Source organism: Ursus americanus, chromosome 2 (genome assembly GCF_024610735.1).
Source record: "Ursus americanus isolate L20-20 chromosome 2, mUrsAme1.1.p, whole genome shotgun sequence".
Taxonomy (NCBI): domain Eukaryota; kingdom Metazoa; phylum Chordata; class Mammalia; order Carnivora; family Ursidae; genus Ursus; species Ursus americanus.
The window spans coordinates 106881709-106908105 of NC_142128.1; the positions used below are offsets into that span (position 1 = coordinate 106881709).

Genomic DNA, 26397 nt, shown 5'->3' on the forward strand with positions numbered 1-26397 from the left:
TGGTTGCCTTTTAAATACAATACTACAAATAAATACTTTTCTACACTGTGTCCTGTGACCCTTAGGGCGTTGTTCTTCTCTGTGTGCTCAGAAGTCCTCTTCCCCATTCACTTATGTTAAATACAGATACAATATACAGTCAATATTTACAACATGAGGCCAATTTTCAGGTTCAAAATAGTTCTATTAATGCTAGTCTCTAATTTCACTTATAATTTGGCTTGCATCAGATGCTTTTCTCCCCAAGGATACCCTATTTTCACGCTTCTGACAGAGTCCATAGGATCTTCCGTAGAGCCCAACTGATTCCTTGAGATCTTAGCCTTAGAAAACAATGAGGATGACTTAGCACGCTCCTCCTATCTACAGGCTCAAGGAGAGCTCTCTCCCAACAACTTTAAAGATGTCAGGAAGCTCTAATACATTTCTGGTCTGCGCGCAAGATCCATTGCTTCTGTCTCTGATCAAAACTGCCCTTCTCCCAGGCAGCTGCTCCCAAATGAACTAGTGACAGCAGGGTTTACACAAGAGAGTACATGGGGAAATTCTCATTTTCAAAGTTCTCATTGCAATGCATTTAAAGTACATTCTCTGCTCCTCATTTTTCATGCAGATTTTTGAGACTACTAATACTAAGCTCTCTCCTCAGGTTCTCTTCCATCCTTGAATCCATAGCATTTTCTCACAAATATCCATGACATCTTTTTCAAAGATCTCTCAAAATGTCCAAGACTCTTCATAACACATTCACCTAACCCAGAAGTATACTGTTACTTTGTTAAAAATAGTTACCCAACTACATTTAATGCTGCACAGGGACTGTTAACCACCAAGAACAGAGAGAAAGTTAGACTCTATTTCAGTGGAAGAAGTTTTCCCTTCAATAACAAAGGCAACATGGTGTGGGGAAAAGCGAATTGACCTGAGTGTCAGAAGACTAAGATTCTGGCTCTGTCAAAACTCTTTGAAGCACAGATAAGTCACTGTACCTTCGTGAGCTTAGTGCCCTCATTTGTCAGTTTAAGAGAAATGACCTAAATTAAGTCATCATTAGATTCTCTCCAGTTCTGATATTTTATTGTCCCATTGCAAGACAGAAAATCAATCAGACACATGGCTTGAAACAGTTAAAAGGGGGAAATCCTTCCCACAGCCTGTTTGATCATGTGAACCAGGGACTATCACAAATCAGTAACTTCTACCGAGTGGGGGAGACTTCTTCCAAAGCATTTAGCCTGGAAGCTGTTGTACATCAGTTGTTTTACAAATAAAATCCTATAAATATCATAAAAGGTAAGAACAAAGCACAAGAAGACAAGCCATTCCCATTAAAACAACAGGCTCCAGCCATCATTTTACAGAATATTCACCCAAAGGAGGAAGGCCTATGTGTGGATCTGCGTAGCGGCTAGTCAGAGAAAGCCAACACTGCAAAAAAGCAATTGAAGTTTTTGTGCTGGTAACTAAAATTTTAGCAAGAGCAAGAATGAACATAATGCTTCTGTGCTTCAGTTTCTTCTAAAAATGGAAATAAAACCTATCTCATCAGGGACGTTATAAAGATTAAATGAATTATTATTTGCAAATTGCTTAATAAGCATAAGTTGTTTTTAAATATTGAAAGTTTAAAAATAAATAAAGCACCTATAACAAAAAATTGACAAGCCCTCCTGCAGACTGGATGGCCAGACAGTGGAATGCAAGCACAATTAGCAAGTAATTCATGTCCAAAAAGAGAAAAGAAAGAGTGAAGCAAGCACAACAGGAACAAGAATTCTTCTGTCTCTGAGCCACACCTCACCATGTTTTTGACCCCAATTTCCCACCAAGGAAGGACTAAGATTAAAATAGGATCACCTATATTTTAATTGTCATTATTGCATATGCAATTCATTCTGGTTTTTGCTTTGCAAATGCATATAGTTCATGCCATATATGAATCATCATTCTAAACTAATACATTTGTTATCATCAATTGAAAGATCCCTTCTAGAATTGCTTCCAAAATAAACTCTACCCTTCATCACAATGTTGGGTGACACCATTTGCCTTGTGAAGGACCCTCCCCACACCTTGATCTCACTTTCACCCTACCTCAAGCAACAGTCCACTCACCTGGCCACACCCTCAACCACTTCAACACCAAAAACCACTGTACTTGTCAAATAATACATGTAGACATCCTGTCTGAACTTCCTCAACCTCCAGACCTTGAGAATCTTGACTCCCCGACTTCTATCATTGATCCCCTGGTCTGGTCTTCTAATATTGTAGGCCACTCTTTCCATCACTTCCATGCCCAAACCCTCAACTCCCACCCTCACGAACCTTTGGAGGCCAAAGGTACAATGCCAACCTGAGATCAGTCCGATATTTTGCCTTGGTCATACCCATAATCTTCTACCTCAACTGGCCCTCCACAGGCATCTCTCTATTCAGTTCTCAGTCCCATGTTTATGAATTCCAAATTAATTGCTTCCATACCATTTTTTAAACATCTGGCCTCAAACATCCCTCCTTGCTCAATGGGGAGGACTAGGCCTCCTAATGACAGAAAACACTAAAGCAAGAGACACTCTCTCAACTTCCCATTATTGACCTACAAAGCAACCCACCTGCTTCTACTCCCTTCCTTCTGCTCTGTGTCCTTCTTTCTGCTTCTGCTTTCACACACAGAAGCTCCCATTCCTGTCCCAGGCCAATCCCCCCACTTGTGCCATGCGTCCCATCCCTCTAGCTTTCTCATGACCATGGGCTACCAATTCTTTCTCCCCCTAATCTTCGATGTGTCCTTCTTTATTGGGTCCTCCCATCAGCATCTACACATGCTCTAAACCCTCCTATGTCTTACAAAAAAAAAAAAAAAAAAAAAAAAAGCAGCTTTCCTTCCCAGCTGATAACCACCTTATTTTTCTTTACCCTGGAGCAAACCACATGCCTCCATTAACCGTACCTCCCACCTCCTCTCCCACTCGTATCCTCCCATCAAACCTCAGCTGCATGAAATCTGAGCAGCACCCAACCCAAATTCCTCTCTACAAGGTCATCTGCGAGGTCATTAACAGCAGCTTCTGGTAAATTCTTTTTGCTGTCCTACCTCTATGACTGCTCCTTTATCTGTCTCCCTGCAGCATCTTTTTTCACCCTGCTCATTGCATAAGTGTTCATCTATTTATCAGGCCCCTCTCCCTTCTCACTCTACAGGCACTTTTCAATCAACAACAGCTTTGGGTGTCATCTACACACTAAAGATTCCTCAATCTCTCTCCCCCTAGGCTCACTCTCCTGACCCCTAGATACAAATGACTGATTATTTTTGCATATGTCTTGGTAGATATCCCCAAATTCAGTAAGACCTAAATTGTACTCCTAATCCGCTCCTCCTGTTTTATACTTAATAAATACCATCATCCTCTACCTTATCGCTCAAGCCAGATCCTCCTTATTTCTGCCTCTCCCTCATCTTTATACAATCAACCAAATTCCCAAGGCTTATCATCTCAACCTTCTAAAGCATTTCAACCTTTGCTTCTCAAAGTATGGTCCCCAGACCAGCAATATCAGCATCACCGGGGAACTTGTTAGAAATGCAGATTCGCTGGGGCGCCTGGGTGGCTCAGTCGTTAAGCCTCTGCCTTCAGCCCAGGGCATGATCCCAGGGTACTGGGATAGAGCCCCGCATCGGGCTCCCTGCTGTGTTGGGAGCCTGCTTCTTCCTCTCCCACTCCCCCTGCTTGTGTTCCCTCTCTCACTGGCTGTGTCTCTGTCTGTCAAATAAATAAATAAAATCTTAAAAAAAAAAAAAGAAAAAGAAAGAAAGAAAGAAAGAAAGAAAGAAAGAAAGAAAGAAAGAAAGAAAGAAAGAAAGAAAAGAAATGCAGATTCATCAACCCTATCCTCAGACTCATAGCATCAGAAACTCTAGAGATGGAGCCCAGCAATTTATGTCTTAACAAACCCTCCAGGTGATTCCAATGCCTGCTAGAGTTTGAGAACTAAGAACCATCAGAAGTGGCCTTTGTTGGGGCGCCTGGGTGGCTCAGTTGATTAAGGGTCTGACTTCAGCTCAGGTCATAATGTCGGGGTCCTGGGATCATCCCCGGGTCAGGCTCCTGACTCAGCAGAGACTCTGCTTGTCTCTCTCCTACTCCTCTCCCTCCCCCCACACATGCGTATGTGCACGCTCTCTCTCAGATAAATGAATATAATTTTTAAAAGAAAAAAGAGGGGCGCCTGGGTGGCTCAGTCATTAAGCGTCTGCCTTCGGCTCAGGGCGTGATCCCGGCATTCTGGGATTGAGCCCCGCATCGGGTTCCTCCACTGGAAGCCTGCTTCTTCCTCTCCCACTCCCCTTGCTTGTGTTCCCTCTCTCGTTGGCTATCTCTCTCTGTCAAATAAATAAAATTTAAAAAAATTTAAAAATTAAAAAAAGAAAAAATAAATAAAAGAAAAAAGAATTGCCCTTTGTTCATCCCCACTACTACTCACATAGTCGAAGGCAATCATCTCCCCTCTCCTTGATTATTGCAACAACTCTTCAGAATCTCTCAGCCTCCAAACCATATAGATCCAACACCACTCAGGCCATACTCCACAAACATCCAGAATGCTCTTTCTAAAACATGGATCTGATCACATCACATTCCTCCAGCTAAAACCCTCCATGCTCTCAGGATTGAGTTCCAATTCCTAAACATTCTTTCAGAAGCCTTTGTGAATGGCTCTGGATACGATCCAGCGTCTAATGTTGTCACTCTGTCTCCCCATGCTCATAACTGACCACGCAAACCTCAAAACTCTTCTACCAACACCCCTCCTATTAGACAGGGTGTTGCTATGTCTTTTCATCCTTTTGACAGAAAGCCAACAAGCACAGGAGACGATCTGCACTTTTCGTGGAAAAAATCAATAAATATTGTGTAACTGGCCAATGACCACACATGGTGAGAGACAGAAAAATCAAACTCACACAACAGATTCACTTTTTCAGTCTCACCTGAGCATAGACCAGGGTCAGCAATCCACAGTCCACAGGCCAAATCTGGCCAGCTGCCCATCTCTGAAAATAGTTTTATCAGGAAACACAACCATGCTTTTTCATTACACATTGTCTACGGCTGCTTTCACCCAACACCAGCAGAGCTGAGTAGTTGTGATGAAGATGTAAATATTTATTAAAGCCTAAAATATCTTCTATCTGGCCAACTTTGAAAAACTCTGCCAACCCCTGATCTAGACAATAAAGATAATAAAAATGGAATAAATCTTTCAGGTATCCAAAGAGAAAAAAAATAACCTCTAAATTTCTGGTTGGGTGATGTCTTCTCAATACAAGTTACCTTCACTTTGCCATAGATTCATAATTCTATACTTCTCCTGACTCTTGAGATAAGAAAGACAACAGGAAATGTGAGTCACTTCAACAGAACTTATTAATATTCAGTGCATATCCAGGAGAAGGATAAGAAAAGAAAATCATGACAGAAAAGTTGGGCTAAGTCACCCATTTTAATAAAAGTCCATCATATAAATTCAAAATGAATTCTGAGTCACTCAGCACTGTTGGCCAAGTGGTTGATAAAAAGAACCAGTTGTGAAAGCCAAAACGGATAGATACCTCTAATAGCTTAATACTCTTAAATGAGGAAAAAACAAATCATGAAGAAGAAAGTATGTCACTGCCTTAAAAAGTATGACTGCCAATAATTTATTTTTAGAAATTGATTTTCCTGAACTTCCATTAACTTTATGGTTGGAGATTACTCTAAAACTCAGAAAGCTTGGAAAACTTTGTGGTGAGGGAATAACAATTAGTTGACCTTACCACTTTTATAACAACACTCTTGAATTCAGCCTAATTTTGGGGGGGATTCACCTGTTTTACCTTTTTTTTTTCTTTTTTTTTTTTCTTTTTCTTTAAGTAATCTCTACACCCAATGTGGGGCTGGAACTCACAACCCTGAGATCAAGAGTTCCATGCTCTACTGACTGAGCCGGGCAAGGGCCCCAATCTCTGTTGTTTAAGCCACCAAATCTGTGGTATTTTTTTAAATTTTTATTTACTTTTTAAATAATCTTTACCCCTAACGTGGAGCTTGAACTAACGACCCCTTTTTATTTTTAAGTAACCTTGTTTTACATTCTTAAATGAAATACACAAAAGCAGCGTGTGTTAGAAATTTACTAAGTCACATATCAGATCAAAATATTCAAATAATCTCAAAATATATATGCTTAAACTCAAATGTATAAAACTTGGACATTGATTACTACAGGATCCAGTCATACAGCCATTCACTGAACAGTAACCAGGGACAAATCACTATAAATTGTCCGGATTGGGATGCCTGGGTGGCTCAGTCAGTTAAGCGTCTGCCTTCGGCTCAGGTCATGATCCCAGGGTTCTGGGATCCAGCCCCATGTGATGCTCCCTGCTCGACAGAGAGTCTGCTGACTTCCTCTGCCCCTCCCCCTGCTCATGCTCCCTTTCTCTCTCACTCTGAAAAATAAATAAATAAAATCTTTTAAAAATAATAAAAATAAAAATAAATTCTCAGGATAAAAAGAATGTGACAGAACATTTTTTAAAATAATGGAGTCCAGAGGAATAACAAAGTTTAAAACATATATTAAAAGTCTTCTATTTCACACTGAACTGTATGGACTACAAACGTGGCAGACATAATTTAACGCAACACACAATCAATCCTGTGGTAAAGAGAGGTTAGTAATGCAAAGCAATTTTTTTTAAAACCATACAAATGTGCAGCCTGCAAAGAAAGAAATCAAGTAGGAACTTCTTGATAATATCCACTTATTACATTCTTTATGAGATAAATCTATTTCATAACTAAAAATAAAATTATATGAAAATATGCCTTTTGGAGAAAATGAAGAATAGTAAGCAGATTTTTTCCTGTTTATATTTATTGACTATTCCCTTCAATTATTTTACTGAATTATCCAGCCAAGAAAATCAAACTTCTTCCATGTGGTAGAGTTCTTTGAAAGAGAGGAGCAATGTTGTGTAGCAAACCAATCTCTGCTTTTGGGCTCCTCTGTTGTAGGAATGCTGAGTGAAACAGAGGTCCTTATTCTTCGGGGAGGTGTTACAGAAAGCCATTCATTCATGCCACATTATCTGTAAAGTATGCCAGACATTCATACACATAAACACTGAGAGCTAAAACAGCAAATATGTAAGTTATCTGCCAAGATTTGAGTACTCGTCGGAACCAGAGGTAGCATGCAGTCAATGTGAAGTGGTCATGAACACAGCACCAAGTGGGCATGACGACTCCCCTTCACAGTTTGCAGTTACGTCCCCCATAGATTCTCCTACTCCCTCAATCTCCGTTCCACTCCATCCACAAAGATGTTGGGAGGACATGTTGGGGGGGAAATATGGTAATTACAGCAGTAAAATCTTGAGTAGCAAATGGATTAAGAAAGAATGGCAATAAGCCCAGAAGCAGGGATCCAACAGAGTCAATTCTCAAGCCAACAAATTTCTGAGCAAATCCGTATTCCATCCCATCCTCCATCTGCTCTCCCTCCGAGTATTTACAAGATTGTTAAATATAGGTAACTCTTGATCATTCAAGACAAATCACTTAATGGATTCTCTAGTTCCTCTTCTCCTCTGTCACCAAGGTTTTCCTTACAGCCCTCTGCTTCACGAAATCAAGGCGTATTTATTGAAGGGCAACACAAGGTTCTATGACAGGAACTTGAAAGATCATAATTAAAAATAGTAATTGCTAATATTTACTGGGGACTTATTATATGTCAGGGATTGTGCCATGTTTTATCAATCTCATATAATATTCAAAAAACTTCAGAGGTAGACGCTATTATTGCACATGAAAATTTTAATCTGTGACCTTGGGTAAATGTCCTAACTTCTTAAGTGGAGTAGATGAGATTGTAATCCAGTCTAGGACTAAGGTCTCCTCTTAACCGCTCTGGGGAGACCTAATTCCTATATTTACCATAGATCTGTGTTTCTATGGTCAACGACAGGGACAAAGCATTGCACTGATCCTAGGAACACCTTCACACAAAATTTAATTTGCACTGGGGCATTACAGGGTAAGTAAGCAAATTATATATCCATTAAGAGAGAAATTTCAGGCTTGGATGGTTAAAGGTATCTCAGAGGGAATTCTGGATAGCAGTCTATAAAAAAAAAAGTAGAGCTTAACATGGTAATAATAGTTTGGGACCAGAAGCAGTAGTACTCAGCTCCAGGGATGACAGAAAGTATAGACAGCTGTGAAACTGATAGATTTTCAGCATGGTAAAGAACAGAGTTTGGAGGAACAAAAAGGAAATGCGTTGTGAACTGGAGAAATATGAAAGGGTTGGAGGCTGGAGGCAGATCATGGAGGTCCGAGGCACTGATACTTCACTCTGATAGAGAAATCACTAAAGGCTTTATGTAGGATGTACATTGTGGGGTTTCTCAGCTATTGGCATTTTGTACTGGAAAATCCTTCATTGGGGAGGGAAGATGCCGCTGCAGCCCTCCCCCACGTGGCAACCAAAAATGTCTTCAGACACTGACATATATATCTGGAAGGGAACATGGCCCCAAATCAAGAATCCCTAGGAAAGCATAAGGAGTCTGGACTGGAGACCAGTAATGGGCAGACCCAAGAAGGTAATTAAAAAGGCTGACGGGGTAAGTCAAGCACGTAAGGACTAAACTAAAAGGAAATTTTCCTGATTCCTCTTGTAAAACGTGGCCTCATAATCTAGCCCTCCGTAATCATCTAGAAAATATTCCATGCCCACCCTGTGCAAAATCCTCTGCACCTTTGAAGCCATATCACACAGCACTGTTATCATCTATTCCCTCTCACTGCAGAAACTGACTAACCTCCACACAGCCTTATGCTCGTCAAGGACTGGATGGCACTATCCTTTGTCTGAATCTCAATATCTACTCTTCCACCGTTCTGTGGGACACTAAGTCCAAGCCAATACCCTCAACACCTCAATTCCAATGACAATGACAATGAGCATTACACTCCACAGACTTTGGGATCAGTAGAACAGCTTGACTTCTGAATTCTAAAATCCCAGTATCTTCTGACAGGCACAGCCTCCCATGAGTCCATTCTCAGTACACCTATTCTTCACTGTCCTTAAGAATTTTAATCTTCGTTTATTACTCTTTATCTTAGTTTTCTAAATCTGCTTATCTTTTAGGCAACAGTGGTGATGTTAGTTACATCAGCTCCTTCGCCCTCTAGGAATTACCAACCATCAAGTCCCAAACAACCACACATTCTAGATGTCCAAGAGAGAATTACCATCTTCCCTGAAACTATTCCCCTTTAGTATTCTGCCTCTTTGTAGAGTATCATTGTCCGCCCAGAGAAGCCAATCAGAAACCAAAGAAATCATCTACTCCTTCACTTCCCCATATCTAATCAAATGACAAGGCCCATCAATTCTAAATTTTAATTAATCCCCATAGCTGTCTCCTCTCATCAGCATTGCCTGTTTCAGTTTAGACATTTTTACTGATCACCCAGACACTAATTTTAAATTTCTTCATTTTCCACTCTGCCACCAGAATGATTTTTAATGCCAATCTGTTTATAGCTTAACTACTAAAAATTATTTACAAACATCCCCAAGGCGTGCTTGCTTCAGCAGCACATATACTAAAAACATCTCCAAGGTGACATAAATATCTTTGTTTTTATGTCTGGTCTCCTCTCACCTATCATTCTCCCAATTTACACCTCCAGAAATAATTAGAAGCTATGGTCGCCTACATCTGTAGGCTCATACATAGACTTCTCCTGAACTGGCTGATCTCTGCAGCAAATTCCAAGCCCACCCTCAAGTCTCACCCCAAGGATTATCTACTGAGTTACCGAGGAGACTCAGTTAATTTTCTCCTTTGCAAACCCCCCGCTGTACATGTCTCCACTGAACTCCAAATATGATCATGATCTCTGGTAACAGTTAACATACATTGAACACTTACTGTATGCCCCATAATGTGCAAAATGCTTTACTTGTATTCAAGCTTTCTTCTTACTCAGAAACTACTACACCACTGCTCATTTTATAGAAGAAAGAAACTTTAAGAAACTAACCCATTTACCTAAGCTTACACAGTAAATGGGAAATTCAGACCTCAAATCCAGGACAGTCTGACTACAGAGCCCTTTTGAACCACTACAGTCTAATAATTTCTTTGCATATTTTATTTCTTTTAAGTGGCTGTAAATCAGTTGAGAGTAGAGGTTTTCTTTTAATTTGTGTGTTCCCAATAATTAGGGGCAGGGCAAGAAAAAAGGGAGGAGCTGACCAAAAACAAAAACAACAAAAAAAACAAATAGAAGAAAAACAAAGCAAAAAGATAATTACGTATCAAGAACATGATCTAAATTAGAAGAGGAGGAAGCTAGTAGTTGCCTTAGTCCATTCACACTGCCATAACAAAACATCACAGTTTGGGTGGCTGAGAAACAACAAAGTTTCTCACAGTGCTAGAGACTGGAAGTCCAAAGGAACCAACATGGTCTCCTTATCTGGTGAAGGCCTCTTCCTGATTCATAGTAGTGCCTTCTCACTGCATCCTGACATGGTGGAAGGAGAGACAGCTGTGTGGGATCCCCGATTCATGATCTAGTCACTTCCCAAAGGCCCCACCTTCAAATACCATCACATTGCGCATAAGGATTCCAACCTATGAATTTTGGACACAAATATTCAGACCACAGCAGTAGTCTTCAAGAAAAATTGAGTGAACTCCATTAAATGGTAAGAATAGGGGTACAAACTTAAAGATACTGAGAATATAGAGAAAGAAAGAAAGAAAGAAAGAAAGAAAGAAAGAAAGAAAGAAAGAAAGGAAAGAAAAGGAAAGGAAGAAAGAGAGAGAAGGAAAGGAAGGAAGGAAGATAGATACAGGTTTCCTCTCCCAAAATTAAATTAAATAGTTAAATTAAATTAAATTAAAACAAAATACTTTGTTGTTCTAGATGAGGGCTCCCTGTATAAGAAAGGGATAAAGCCAATGTAAACTGAACTAAATATGGGATACTTCTGAGCAAGTGTTTGTTTACTGAAATAACAGAATCCGTTGGAACTTAACCTTAGGAACACCCCTGTCTGAGTGGCCTGAGGGCTGTGATATTGGGATATTAAGAAAGAAATGAAATCAGAGTACACTACCGCCTCTGCGGGGCAATAGTTACAGAGCATCCAAATATTTTCAACTCTTAAAATAAAATTAAAAATTAACTTTAAAAATATACCCTAAGGATAAACGTGCCGTTGGCAGAAGCTAGAAGAGTTCAGGTTCAGATTAGGAGGGAAGGTAGACTCTGGTAGCATAATTGTATGAGGTCGCTGGGGCTGCGGCAGACATTATCTGAAGTTGGTGAGACAACAAAATAATCTGAAGCATATTATTTAAGGCTCAAGGAAGAATTACGAAAGGGAAGCTGGAAGAGCAGTATTAACTATACTGGAAGGAATGGGGAGGGGAAGTGTTGGGAAATACCTAAATCCTGGTCTGTGACACCCTAAAGGCACAGTCACTAACCAAACTGAATCAGCAAACTTACAACACCAGGGTCAAAACCAGAAAAACAAGAACAAGGAGAACCAGGCTGGGGTAGGACCAGGGTGGGAGGGGCCTTGGGAGGGGCAGAGCTCTCCTTTAACCAGGTGAGTATAGACACTTAGACACCTTTTAAGTCCTTAAAATTAAACAAACAAACAAAAACTAAAATGAATAAAACTGAGGGAAAAGATTATAGTTTCAACCTACTATTGTCACCCTGCTTCTCATGAGTTTAGGCGATGATTTCCTGAGTATGGAATAGATGTAAAATGCGGCTACAAAATGAATTTCAGTAAATGAAATCTATTTTACGACTGCCTCCTATGTTGAGATTAGAGGGAAGTCTGCAAGGGACAGAAATGGTCAGCTACAATAAATGTTTCAAAATAAAGGTCGATTAGTAATGTATGTGTGTGTGTGTGTGTGTGTGTGTGCGCACGCGTGTGTGCGTGTGTGCGTTATATAAGTGTGTGTGTTATATAAGTGTGTGTGCGCGCGCGCGCGTGTGTGTTATATAAGTGTGTGCGTGTATGTGTGCGTGTGTGTGCGTGTGTTATGTAAGTGTGTGCGCGCGCGTGTTATATAAGTGTGTGTGCGTGTGTGTGCGTGTGTGTGCGTTATATAAGTGTGTGCGTGTGTGTGCGCACGCGCGTTATATAAGTGTGTGTGCGTGTGTGTGCGTGTGTGTGTATGTGCGTGTGTGTTATATAAGTGTGTGTGTGCGTGTGTGTTATATAAGTGTGTGTGTACGTGTGTGTTATATAAGTGTGTGTGTGCGTGTGTGTTATATAAGTGTGTGTTATATAAGTGTGTGTGTGCGTGTGTGCGTGTGTGTTATATAAGTGTGTGTGTTATATGTGTGTGCGCGTGTGTTATATAAGTGTGTGCGTGTATGTGTGCGTGTGTGTGCGTGTGTGTTATATGTGTGTGCGTGCGCGTGTTATATAAGTGTGTGTGCGTGTGTGTGTGCGTGTGTGTGTGTGCGTGTGTGTTATATAAGTGTGTGTGTTATATAAGTGTGTGTGCATGTGTGTGTTATATAAGTGTGTGTGCGTGTGTGCGCGTGTGTTATATAAGTGTGTGTGTTATATAAGTGTGTGTGCGTGTGTGTTATATAAGTGTGTGCGTGTATGTGCGTGTGTGTTATATAAGTGTGTGTGCGCGCGTGTTATATGTGTGTGTGCGTGTGTGTGCGTGTGTGTGCGCGCGTTATATAAGTGTGTGTGCGTGTGTGTGTGCGTGTGTGTGTATGTGCGTGTGTGTTATATAAGTGTGTGTGTGCGTGTGTGTGTTATATAAGTGTGTGTGCGTGTGTGTGCATGTGTGTGTGCGTGTGTGTGTATGTGCGTGTGTTATATAAGTGTGTGTGCGTGTGTGTGCGTGTGTTATATAAGTGTGTGTGCGTGTGTGTGCGTGTGTGTTATATAAGTGTGTGTGTGCGCGCGTGTCTGTTATATAAGTGTGTGTGCGTGTGTGTGCATGTGTGTGCGTGTGTGCGTGTTATATAAGTGTGTGTGCGTGTGTGTGCGTGTGTGTTGTATAAGTGCGTGTGCGTGTGTGTGTTATATAAGTGTGTGTGCGTGTGTGTGCATGTGTGTGTGCGTGTGTGTATGTGCGTGTGTGTTATATAAGTGTGTGTGCGTGTGTGTGCGTGTGTGTTATATAAGTGTGTGCGTGTGTGTGCGCGTGTGTGTGTGTGTGTTCGCGCGCGTACATTCTCTTACAGCTAAACGATGACTTGGCTTTACTGTGTCTCAGTAAAAGATGTGTGTGGCTTTCACTAAATAGCATCCAAGTATTCTTCCTACTCTGAAAAAAATTGGATTCAAATACAAATGATCATTTCTATTTGTTCACTTAAAGTCTTCATTCTGGCTTTTGGTGACAGTGAGCGGAGAACATTTCATTGGTTTTCTGGTGGAAACCACTACTGGTTTTGATTAATTAATGATTTTTCCAACAGGTCCAGGATTGTGTTTCCTTTATTCCTTTTTAGCCTAATTTTTTATGTCTTCCTTCCCTTTATTTCTAGCCTTGCTAATAGAGTCATCTAAACGTTAAGTCCATTTACATACAGAGCAAGAAATTCCCACCCATCCGGTAAGCTTGGGGACTAGCAAACTAGCAAAATCTGCCAAACCCAAAAGAGCCCAGCATCCAAAAATGTTCTACTAGAAAAATGATTAAAATCGGTCCTGGGGCGCTCGGGTGGTGCGGTCGGTGCCATCCACTCTTGGTTTCTGCTCAGGATGTGATCTCGGGGTTGTGGACTGAGCCCACACTCAGCACACCGTCTGCTTGATACTCTCTCGCCCACTGCCAATCTCTCTTTCTCACTCTCTCAAATAAATACATAAATCTGAATGAATGAATGAATGAATGAATGAATGAATGAATGAATGAATGAAATCGATTCTAAAGGACTAAGCAGGTATAATCATCTACTCCAGCCAAAATCTTTGGCTTTGTTTTTTGTGTTGTAAAGAGATATTGTGATCTCTGACACAGTGATGATTGAAGAAATCCTAAAAGAGCTTGCTGATGGATAATCAACAGATAACTGTGATTTACTGGAAAACAGCCACTGATGAATAGGACTCAGAAATCTAATATGAATAAAAGTATTCAAAAGAAGGGCACCGTGGTGGCTCAGTCGGTTAAGCATCTGACTTTGGCTCAGGTCATGATCTCAGGGTCCTGGGATCGAGTCCTGCATCGGGCTCCCTGCTCAGTGGGGAGTCTGATTGTCCCTCTCCCTCTGCTGCTCCCCCCACCCATGCTCTCCCTGTTTCCCTCTCTCTCTCAAATAAAAAAACTTTAAAAAATTTTTATTTAAAGATTTTTATTTATTTATTTGAGAGAGACAGCATGAGAGACACAGCACGAGCAAGGAGGAGGGCAGAGGGAGAAGCAGACTCCTCACTGCGCAGGGAGCCAGATACCAGGCTCGATTGGGATCATGACCTTTGCCGAACACAGACGCTTAACTGACTGAGCCACCCAGGTGCCCTCAAATAAATGAAAATCATTAAAAAAAAACGTATTCAAAAGAAAAGGAATCTTAAGGGACTATTATTACTGGACCTATTCTTGCATAATGACCTCCGTCTACACCTAACAGGCAATGAGCGGGGCCTGTGATCAGCCACAGGTTGAGGACCAGCATGTCTCGTCCACCATGAGCAGGGCGGTGGCCCGAAACTGCAAATTACAGTTGATTCTTGAACAACTCAGGTTTGAACTATGTGGGTTCACTTATATGTAGATTTTTTATAGTACAGTAAATGTATTTCCCTTCCTTATGATTTTCTTAATAACATATTCTTTTCTCTACCTTACTTTATTGTAAGAATACAGTATGTAATACATAGAACAAAGAGAGTTAATCGACAGTTTATGTTATTGGTAAGGTTTCCAACCAACAGTAGGCCATTCGTAGTTAAATTTGGGAGAAGTCAAAAGTTATATGTGGATTTTTGACTGTGTAGGGGCTTGGCGTCCCTAATCCCCATTTTGTTTAAGGGTCAACTGTGTGTGTCATAATAGTGAAGGTTTTGCTATTTCTAAGGATTTACAATGGACACTTTCAGGAGAGATTTTTTTCTCACACTTGAGAAATGACTAGAACAGACTCCAAAGAGAAAAAATATCTTTCCTCCCCACAAAAAAAAAATACCATGACCTACAATTAAACAATACAATCTACTAAGCCGTTGTATTATGCATGTGTTTTCTCTTGCTAGAAATGATCTAGCTAAGGGGCACCTGGGTGGTTCAGTCAGTTAAGTGTCTGCCTTCGGCTCATGACCTCTGGGTCCTGGGATCGAGTCCCCCATTGGCCTTCCTGCTCAGCAGGGAGTCTGCTTCTCTCTCTCTCCCTCCCCTTCTCTCTCCCTCCCTCCTTTCCTCCCCCCCTTCCTCCCTTCCTCCCCCCTCTCTCTATTTTCCTCTGCCCCTCCCCACTGCTTGTTCTCTCTTTCTCTCAAATAAATGAATAAAATCTGAAAAAAAAAGAAAGAAATGATCTAGCTTAGAATTGCGAGATAGCAAAATGAAAAGAAAAAAAAAGCAAAAGGCAAATGTGAGGATACTGTCAGAGAATAACAAGTAAAGTGATAACTTCTGGGTCCCCAGATTAGTAATGGAAACAGAAAAAGAGGATGGACAAAGGATAAAGAAGCTCAATTTTTCTTTCTGTTATGACATGGCTATGCAAAGGGCTACCAGCCCTTCTGATGGCTGAAATATCTTTGACTACCATGGCCCTAATTTTGATTGTCTAATAAAGTCAACATCATTCCACCAGCAAAAAGCAAAAGCTTATGTTTGTCAAATATATGCTTGGTATTAGTTTTCTAAATTAACAGAACTTTATTCAAGAAAAGTATATAACAAGCACTAGTTCTGTCCTTACAACATTTTCCTCCTAAAATGGACCTATCTTCTCCATTTCGATAAATGGCACAACCATCCACCCAGCGACTTAAAATCAGAAACCAAGAAGTTATAGTTGACTTCCTTTTTCCATTGCTGCCATGTCTAACCCACCAGAAGTCCCATCAGCTCTGCCTCCAGAATCCATCCCATACCTAAGGACTCTTCTCTAACTCCCTCACCACCATCCTACCCCAAGTACTGCCACCATTCCTCACGCAACTACTGTGCCCACCTGGTGTTTCTTCTTCTACTTCTGCCCCCTCTACTCCATTATCCAAACACCAGGCCAAGTGATCCATGTAAAATATGTTCTTCCCCTGCACAAAACCTTCCAAAAGCTCCTCATTAAAAGAACAACAAAAAAACATCTGTCATTCCATGGCTTTCAAGACCTTGCATATTCTGACCCCAAGTCCTTTCTGCCCTCATCTCATGAAATTTCAGCTACACAGGTGCTCAGGCTGTGCCTTGCTTCGGTCATGCCTATGCTCTCCCCAGACCCTTTGTACTTGCCCGGTGAGCTTCCTGGAATGACCTTCCCTCAGACCTCCCATCATGGATCCTTAGTGAGCTTCCCCCACATTCACCCTACTCCACCCTCATTGACCCTATCATATTACTAGGGTTTATTTTCTTTGTAGCATTTACTAGAATCTGATGTAAATTCATGACCTACACTGTTATTTGTTGTTGTTCTAGTTTCAGTTTTTTCTTGTTGGTTTTTGGTTTTTATTTTTTATGTGTCTCTTCCCACTGTGATAAGGATATAAATTTCAAGACAACAGAAATCTTATTTCTCAAAAAAAAAAAAATCTTTTTTCTCTTCCTTACTAATATATCTCTGGAGCCTAAAATACTGCCTATAGAATGTATTTGGTAAGCATTTGTGAATGAATTAACATTATCACTCAAAGCCCTTTTCCTTTAGGGTTCTTAGAAACTTTAACCAAGTTAAAGATGAAGAGAAAATGTCAAGTCCTTTCATATTTTCTATAGGATTTCTAAAGCAAAATGTTAGGCCTTAAAAATGTATAATATAACATGGGACTAAAAAGGGTTGAAGAAGGGGCGCCTGGGTGGCACAGCGGTTAACCATCTGCCTTCAGCTCAGGGCATGATCCCGGTGCTCTGGGATCGAGCCCCACATCAGGCTCCTCCGCTATGAGCCTGCTTCTTCCTCTCCCACTCCCCCTGCTTGTGTTCCCTCTCTCGCTGGCTGTCTCTATCTCTGTCGAATAAATAAATAAAATATTAAAAAAAAAAAAAGGGGGGGTTGAAGAAGGCTAATCCATAAACCATATCAGCAAGACCCCTAAATCAAAACTCTTCATTGCTTTAATTGCGTGTACCAGTGGAGGGAGGAGAAGGGGGAGGGAATCAGATGCTCTTAGAGAAGGGAACAAAGTTGGGGTGGGAAGAGTGCCAGTAATGAGTTTATTCCCACATGGTGTTATGTCTCGAAGGCAACTGTCCTCAAGAGAATTGTTGCTTAGACATCCTCCCAACAGCAATTTTCTGTAAATCAGCAGAGAGACTAATTATCAGAAACTTCTCTCCACACAGATAAGTACATTTCTCCCCATTCCTCCACTAATGCTTCAGTCTACATAACTCCTTGTATTGCTGCCTCTTCTGGGTTTGGAAGAAAATCCTTGACTCTGCAAATAGCAAATGCACAGTTCTGTGACTGACCTGTTGTCTAAGTATATGGACTAACATTTCTTACTAGAGTGCCTTTAATTTGGTGTTTATTTTGTGTTTTGTTTGGCAGGGGGAGTAGAGATGTATTACAGAACAGATAAACTAAGGAGAAAATGCAATTGCATAAAGTTGGGGGAAACAAATTCCCCATTATGAGGAAATGACTTCCTACCACATTAAGGGATTTTGTTTGTTGTTTGCTTTTCCCTCTCCACGCCACACTCAACTGTCCTGCAGATAGACAATGATGGGAGGAGTTTCTGCTCTCTCACACAAGGGTGGAGGGGAGGTGGGAGATAAGAAGCAGCCAGTTCAGAGATTAAAAAAAGAAGAAGAAGAAAGTATAGAATTACCCTATTCTTTTCAGTTTTCCGATTTCACATTTTTTGAGTGATAAGACTTTTGACTTCTAATCTTTAAGAGAGGAAAATGCAGTCAATTTGGGAATAGTTTCAATCAAAAGGCAAGCTTTAGACATGGCTAGGGTTTGCTTTTCTCTGTACCACAATGATTTTAATTCCAACTTATAAATTGATATATTTTCTAGAACACAGCTCTATAAGACTTTTAGCCCACCACAGTCCCCCAGATTCTGTCTCTATAATAACAAACACTTCTCCAAAAAAAAAAAAAAAAAGGAAAGAAAAAATTTAAATTATCCAGTTCTTCCTATAGAAGAAAAAGATCTACCTAGCAGTAATTAGTTATAATGTCATTTAAAAAATAATTAAATAAATAAAAAGATCTTAAGAGGGAACTTTCACAAGTCATAGCACATCCCGAGGAAACTTCATTCACTTGGGAAGTATCAAGAAGATCTCACGATATTTTATGTGATTAATTTTCCTAATACTGAAGGGACATCAAGGAAAAACATAGGTTATAATGTATGAAGAAGACAAAGAAGAAATACAGGACATACAGACATTTTATTATTTACTATCACATCTTGGTCTCAGTCAGGGCTCATTTTCATTGTCTTTCAAAACTCACCATTATCTCACTCATTGAAGGCACAGAAGGTGTAGCTGGAAGCAAAGGACAACAGTGACTCACACATGGGTGAGAACCTTACTCTGCCTCACAAATAACTGGGCTCCACGCAAATTAGACCTTCAATATTTTTTATGAGAAAATCATACAGGAGAATTCTTATATATCTGGGTTTTCGATGCAGACTCAACACAACTACCATGTCACACATGTACCACATACCTGAGAAAGATTAGCAATACCCTGGCTTGAAAAGGGTAATCCAGCTGTCCTGATATTCATTAGGAATTACGAATATGCCTTCTGGATTACCGTCCTGCAGTATTAATTCTCTTGGTGAATGGGAGCTGGGGAGAAAGCAGACAATGCTGCTGCATATCCATGGTTAGTACACAGGTGAGCTATGAAGCCACTGACACAGCGTTCTAGGTGCCCATGGAAACCTGCGGCCCCCTGGGACCAAAGCTCCTGAAGTAATGTCCTCGACCAGCAAAGTCAGTAGTCCTGACTCAGAGCCACTTTAAAATCCTCACTGATAAAAGCAGGCTAGAAAACTGTCGAAAGTGGCCATCTGTTCAGAAAAGGAGGTTTGGCCAATATCCTTAAGATTACTCTGGTCAAGAAGGAAAGCTCAGAAACAGACATGTTGAGCTGCGGAGTGGCTGAGGGGAGGATGGCTTGCGTTGCGTGTTTTGGTTGTATTATAGGGTGGCTGGACAGACATACATCACAGTCGCTGTTTCGACAGCCATCTGCCTCACGGACAGAAGTAAAGGTTCCTACTTACGTCAAACGGAGCTGAGCTGGATTGGGCATTTCGATCACACGGCTCCCGGAAGCAGTCACTGAAAGGAAGTAGAAGACCCATGGCAATGATCCGGGAGCAAAACTTCTCTGCTTCTTCTGGAGGCCCGTTCTCCTGCTGGCTGAATAGCTTCTCCAACAGGGTTCGCCCTGCAGAAGAAACAATCATGAGAAGGAGGACCAGCGAGTCACCTGGCTCAGAACTCTCCCGGGGGAGTGAGGTCTGGAAGACACAACCCGTGAGCATCACTGTTGCCGAGGCTACTGAGGGGCACAGACAGCAGCTTCCCAATCACAGAGAAAACTCTGCAGTCTGAGGCCTGGGGTTCCTCATGGGAAAAGGCAGCTCTAGTTTGCTCTCCATTCTCTAAAACATTTCCTGCCCCCAAAGAGGATGATCATGTGACAGGCTGTACGTTTTCCACCTGAAGAACAGCTCGGCCTTTTGGATTTCACTGGTAACCCTACTTCCTCTCTTTGTTTACCCTGCTGACGGTTCTCTGAGGGGGCAGTTACCAACCACCAAGTGGGCTAAGAAATGTCAGTGACTGATACGCACAGTCTCTGGCATGGCAATGGGGAGGGGCAGGGAATGAGGAGACAGGAGGCAGGCTAAGGCCCTAACCCCTGAGAGAAGAGTTGGCCAGCCAATTCACCACCCTGAAGAGGAACATGACAGGCTCAAAATATCCTCACATGCTCCTCAGAACCATAGCTCTAAGGTAGGTGCAAACTTTAGTTCTTACTTCCTGAAAAGAGACGACAGAAGAGATGCACGAGAAGGCCACTGGCTGAGGACCCAGAGGGCCTGGGTCCACCTAGTGCCATGGTTCTCAATCCTAGCTGTACCTGAGATTCATCTGGGACAACGTGATGACCAGAAGTCCCTCATTCATTTCTGATACTCCTTGCTCTCTAATTTATTATCCTTTAGAAATTGATGTAGCTGATTTCTCCATTAGCCAACTCTGGTAGAAGAAATGGAAAATCTCTTGGGTTCCTTTCAGGTCACAACTGCTCCCTCAGTTCTTGCCCTGCTCCTGCTCCTTCCTCTCATTAGTGGATTCACTCTTCAATTTAGATTAAAATCACTTATCCAGAAAAGACTCCAGCGACCCCCTTGCATACTCTTTTGGCACCCTTCTTAGTACTTTGTGTAATTAATTATTTTAATTAATCATGTGTATACTTATTTGTTTAATATTTACACCTCTTGGGGCACCTGGGTGGCTCAGTCAGTTAAACAATTAAACCTGCCTTCGGCTCAGGTCATGATTCCAGTGTCCTGGGATTGAGCCCCATGTTGTACTGGGCTCCCTGCTCAGTGAGGAGTCTGCTTCTCCCTCTCCCTCTGCCCCTCCCCCAACTTGTGCATGCATGCGTGCTCTCTCTCTCTCTCAAATAAATAAAATCTTTAAAAAAAAATATCTACACCTCTTACTAAAGTAAAATCTCTGACAGCTAGCATACATCCTGCAAATGTGGCCTCTCACACCTAAGAAGTATCAATAAATACTTTTTAGGATTTCTGAATAAATGCAATGTTATGATTCTGTGACAAAGACTCATTCATATCATGGTCAGAAGTAGGAAGGAGACACATCTATCCCAGAGATCAGCAAGCTTTTTCTATAAAGGCCCAAACAGTAAATACTTTAGGCTTCGAGGGCCATGTAAGGTCTCTGTTGCATATTCTTCTTCATTTTTGTTTTGTACAGCTTTCACCATGTAAAAAGCAGTCTTCGCTTGGGGTCCTGCAAAACCAGGCCCAGGTCTGTCCTTCAATTAGAACAAGGAAATTTCAAATGTACAAATGCCTGTAAGGGTACTACTCGTGCAATCTTCTTGCCTCTTCCTATTTTTGCTTGTACAACAAAACTCATTTCAAAATCTACCTCTGATATGTAGAATAACAAAGCACAGCAAAAGAGGTCTCTGTATTTTCTTCATTCCTTTAGGTCACTAGAGAACATTCTTTGGTCTCCCAGGATCTTTTCGGAGGGGAAATAAAGGATTTTTCTTCTATAGGACTTAAGTTTCCCTGAATCTAGCTGGAACCAACCAAGGAAACTACATCTCTCAATTCTCAAATGATTAATTATTGCTGCAGTATACCCATCTGATGACTGAACACAGCCAGAAAACCAAGTCTTTCCTGTAACTCAGAAACTGGGTATGACAGAAAGGGAGACAGGATCTTCCCTATGTGAGCGTATTTGGGTGTGATCAAATAAATATGTATATCAAGCCAAAAATGATCAGAAAGCGTTATGGGAAAATGTGGAAGAGAGGAAAGGACAACCCCCCTGGAGCTTCAGCTCTATGATGAACAAATACCCCTCAATCCTTCATCCAGGGCTTCCCAACCACAGCTCCACTGATGTCTTGGGATGGATAATTCTGTGTGTCCTGTGCACTATAGGATGTTAGCACCATCACTGGCCATTATGCACTAGACACCAGCAGCATAACCACTGCTCTTCCAGTTGTAAGAGCCTAAGTGTCTCCAGACATTGCCAAATGTCCCCCAACCTGAGAATCCCTGCTCAACCTCTCTGAAGAGAACCTCACAGGTTCACATGGACCATAACTTGCTGCCCCTCCATCCTCCTCTAGCAGCCCTCTACATGGAGACATTTTGTGTCAAATCCCACATGTATCAGGGATAGGAAGTGAGTGAGTGACTTCCTTGATCCCCTGAGCACTTTCAAATGATTTATTCTCCTTCAAAACCATCAGCCTCTTTGTAACTCCTGCCACTAGCTAGACCACCTGTCATCCTTCTCCTTTCTGCCATCCACTAACTTCTTGTCATTCCCAATCTCCTCCCCGCCGTTCACTGAATACCTTACCTCCTGACTCAACCACTGTGCTTTCCACCCTTGCTCCTATCAGTGATTCTGACATCCACATGGAGATCAAACCAACACCCAGGGATATAACTCATCTGAGATCTTGAATCCTTGCCTCCACTCAGTGTTTCTTCCACCCCCACACAAGCAAGCCATTCAGAAGACCAGTTTCAAACTTTACTCTAGTCCTCCATGGCTTTCCGTCACCCTCAGAGCAAAACCCAACTCCTCATTTCAAATCAAGAGCCCCCTCCCCACTCCTGTCCCTTCTTCCTGCTCTCCCTGAAGGCAGTCTCACCTACTAGCCTCCTCCTCCTGAACACACAGAGGTCACTATCACCTCAGAGCCTTTTGTACTAGACACTCTTCCCAAGATACTTGAATGACTCACTCTTTCATCTGATTCAGGCCTCTGCTCAGTTGTCTCTTCCACTGAGAGAACTTCCTGACCCCTTTTTCTTAAATAGCACACCAGTCACTCTTTTTCCCACTATTCCTCTTTATTCTTCAGTGATTTCAGCCCTTGAATTTATGTGAGTCTGTGGTCTCTCTCTTCCTCACGGAAGGTAAACTCCATGTTAGCAGGCTTTATTGTTTGGTCACCATCCTCTACCCACAACCTCAAGAAAGACCTGACACAATATAGTTGATTGATTAATGTTTTGGTCATAAGTGAATATATATATATATATATATATATATATATATATATATATATATATATATATATATATATATATCTGGAAGGAACATCTAATCTTTCACCATTACCTTCTACCCTTTCAGCTTATATTCTAGAACCCCCTCTGAAGCTCCACTGTCCACAGGGATCTTGAGTCAGTCATCCCTGCCACTGTCACACAATCCATCACTCCCTTCCTCACCTGCTTAAATTTTATTTCCCATCACTGCAATCACATGCTTCAAACACTCCAGCTCCCCTGCCCCTCTTTCCCACCATGGTAGCCAAAACCCCAATTCATCCAGTCTAGACATCTACCTTTTCTTTGCCTTCACCAAAGCAACTGAACACAATGAAGGAAAGACACACACTCATTGCCTGTTTTCACTTTAAGATCATGAATATAGACCTCAATTAGACCCAACACTGCTCTGTATTCTCATCTAAACATATTGTTTCCAATACAACTTTATACATTTTCTCCCCCATTAACCCAGTCTTTCCAATGATGAGATATAATGATCTTCTCAAATAATGTATTGAGAAAATGGAAAAAAGCAAGACAAACTGCAAATATGCAAAAACAGCTACACTGATATCCTTCTTCCTCACACAAGAAGTAGGACCTGCTCCAAACCAAAGCAAGCTCTTCCCCTCATTGTTCTAGTTGAATTCCTTGTGACATGGCCAGGAGGTCACTTCTTTACTCCTTTCCTCTCCTGAGTCAGGAACATTTCCTGCTTTACTGGACATTTCCAGCATCACACACACACACACACACACACAAAATCTCCCTTAGCCCACATCACTCCTTACCCCCAACTACTGTCCCATTTCTTGATTTCCTTTCACATCAAAACTACTGACCAGAATCACCTAAACTTGTTACCTCTAGTCCCTCACTTAAGCAGTCTAATTTCCAAATCTAATTTGACTTCCATCCCACATTGCAACAGAAACTGGTAGCCAATACTATATCAATAACATCTGTCTTCATCTTATTCAGTTTCTTAATCTCTCAGAAAATTTCCATTGTTCACTCACTCTTACTCCTTAGAATACTCTGCTATCACCTCTATGATACCACCCTGTATTTTCTCTACTTCACTGGCCACTGTCTCTCCAGTCCCCTCTCCTGCTTTCTCTACTCAACATGTCAATGTATGAGTGAGTACTTCCTGGCTCATTCTGTTTATTCCCTCAAGTCTTCCTGTATTGCTTCCTATAATCTCACCCATTCTATACACACTCCTCCACCTGAAACCAGATGGATTTCTGTCACTGCATCAGTTGAGTATGTCAGAGTGACATCATACATGGACAGAATGCACGAGGCAGCTAAGTGAGATCCTGAACTATATTGTAATAGCAGGAAAACTGGGAGAAAAAATGAGAATTCCAAGAACCACCAAATAGGCAATGAGTTTGTCAATTTTTTTCCCTCAACTTGGACTCAAGATAGGCTAAAACCCAGAAGGTGGTGATAGCATTAACAGGAAGAGCTTGAAGGGGCAATTCTGCAATGTGTGTCCATGATGTTTAAAAAGTTCACCCCTTGACCCAAAAATTCACCTTTGCAAAATCAATCCTACATAAATATTCGATATATCCAAAGAGTGATGCATCACAGGATTACCATGAAGATTAAATGACATACTACATGTCAAATGCTTAGCACAGTTCCTGCTGTAATAGTAAATGTTTATTAATAGTAAAAATATGAAAAAATTAGAATATATAACAACAAAAATGCATGGTAAAAAATGTCTTTATATACAATGGCTATACATGTAGCCATTAAAATCATGTTATTATAGCTGAGAACTTCCCTAATCTGGGGAAGGAAAAAAGAATTCATGTCCAAGAGGCACAGAGGACCCACCCCAAGATCAATGAAAATAGACCAACACCCCAGCATATAATAGTGAAACTTGCAAATGTTAGAGCCATGGAAGCTATCCTGAGAGCAACTAGGGTGAAGAGATTTCTTATGGAGAGAGGAACATCAGAAAAATGTCAGACCTGTCCCCAGAGACCTGGCAAGCCAGAAAGGGCAGGCAACACATATTCAGGGAACTAAATGAGAAGAACATGCAGCCAAGGATACTTTATCCAGCAAGGCTGTCATTCAGAACAGATGGAGAGGGGCGCCTGGGTGGTGCAATCGTTAAGTGTCTGCCTTCAGCTCAGGGCATGATCCCGGCGTTTTGGGATCGAGCCCCACATCAGGCTTCTCCACTATGAGCCTGCTTCTTCCTCTCCCACTCCCCCTGCTTCTGTTCCCTCTCTCACTGGCTGTCTCTATCTGTTAAATAAATAAATAAAAATCTTTAAAAAAAAAAAAAAAAAAAAAGAACAGATGGAGAAATAAAGAGCTTTCAGGACCAGCAGAAACTAAAAGACTATATGACCACCAACCCTGTCCTGCAAGAAATATTATGGGGGATTCTCTAAAAGAAGAAAGATCCCAAGAGTAATATAGGCCAGAAATATACAGACAATCTATGGAAACAGGGACTTTACAGGCAATATGATGCACTAAATTCATATCTTTCAATATTACTCTCAACATGAAGGGCCTAATGCTCCCATGAAATGGCACAGGGTTTCAGGTTGGGGAAAAAAAAAAAACCAGGACCCATCCATATGCTGTCTAAAAGAGACTCATTTTGAACCTAAATACCTTTCAGATTGAAAGTGAGGAGATGGAGACCCATTTACCATGCCAACGGACCTCAAAAGAAAGCTGGGGTAACAATCCTCATATCAGACAAATTAGATTTTAGTAAGTCTTACTTAGTATGTAGTAAGTCTTACTACAGTCTTCAGTTTAGATGTAGAGGGACACTATATCATACTTAAAGGGTCTATCCAACAAGAAAATGTAACAATTTTAAATATCTATGGCCTCGACATGGGAGAAGCCAACTACATAAACCAACTAATAACCAAACCAAAGAATCATATTGATAATAATACATTAATAGTAGGAGACTTCAACACTCCACTCACATCAATGGACAGATCATTAAGCAGAAGATCAGCAAAGAAACAAGAACTTTGAGTGACATATTGGACCAGATGGACTTCATAGATATATACAGAACATTCCACACTAAAACAACAGAATACTCATTCTTCCCGAGTGCACAGCCTAAACCAAGCAGGAGAAGAGAAATAATAAAGATTAGAGCAGAAATCAATGAAATAGAAAGTAGAAGAACAGTAGAACAGATAAACAAAACTAGAAACTGGTTCTTAGAAAGAATTAATAAGATCGATCAACTTCTGGCCAGACTTACCCAAAAGAAAAGAGAAAGGACCGAAATTAATAA

General features: G+C 41.1%; 1 protein-coding gene across 1 annotated transcript in view; it reads right to left on the minus strand.

The window, feature by feature from the left end:
• Positions 1 to 26397, minus strand: part of FMN2 (formin 2) — a 356034-nt gene that overhangs the window by 300870 nt on the left and 28767 nt on the right. The window contains exon 2 of the mRNA XM_087859789.1: positions 19512 to 19678. Within this exon, the coding sequence (XP_087715915.1) occupies positions 19512 to 19678 (167 nt within the window). The remainder of the gene's footprint in view (positions 1 to 19511; positions 19679 to 26397) is intronic.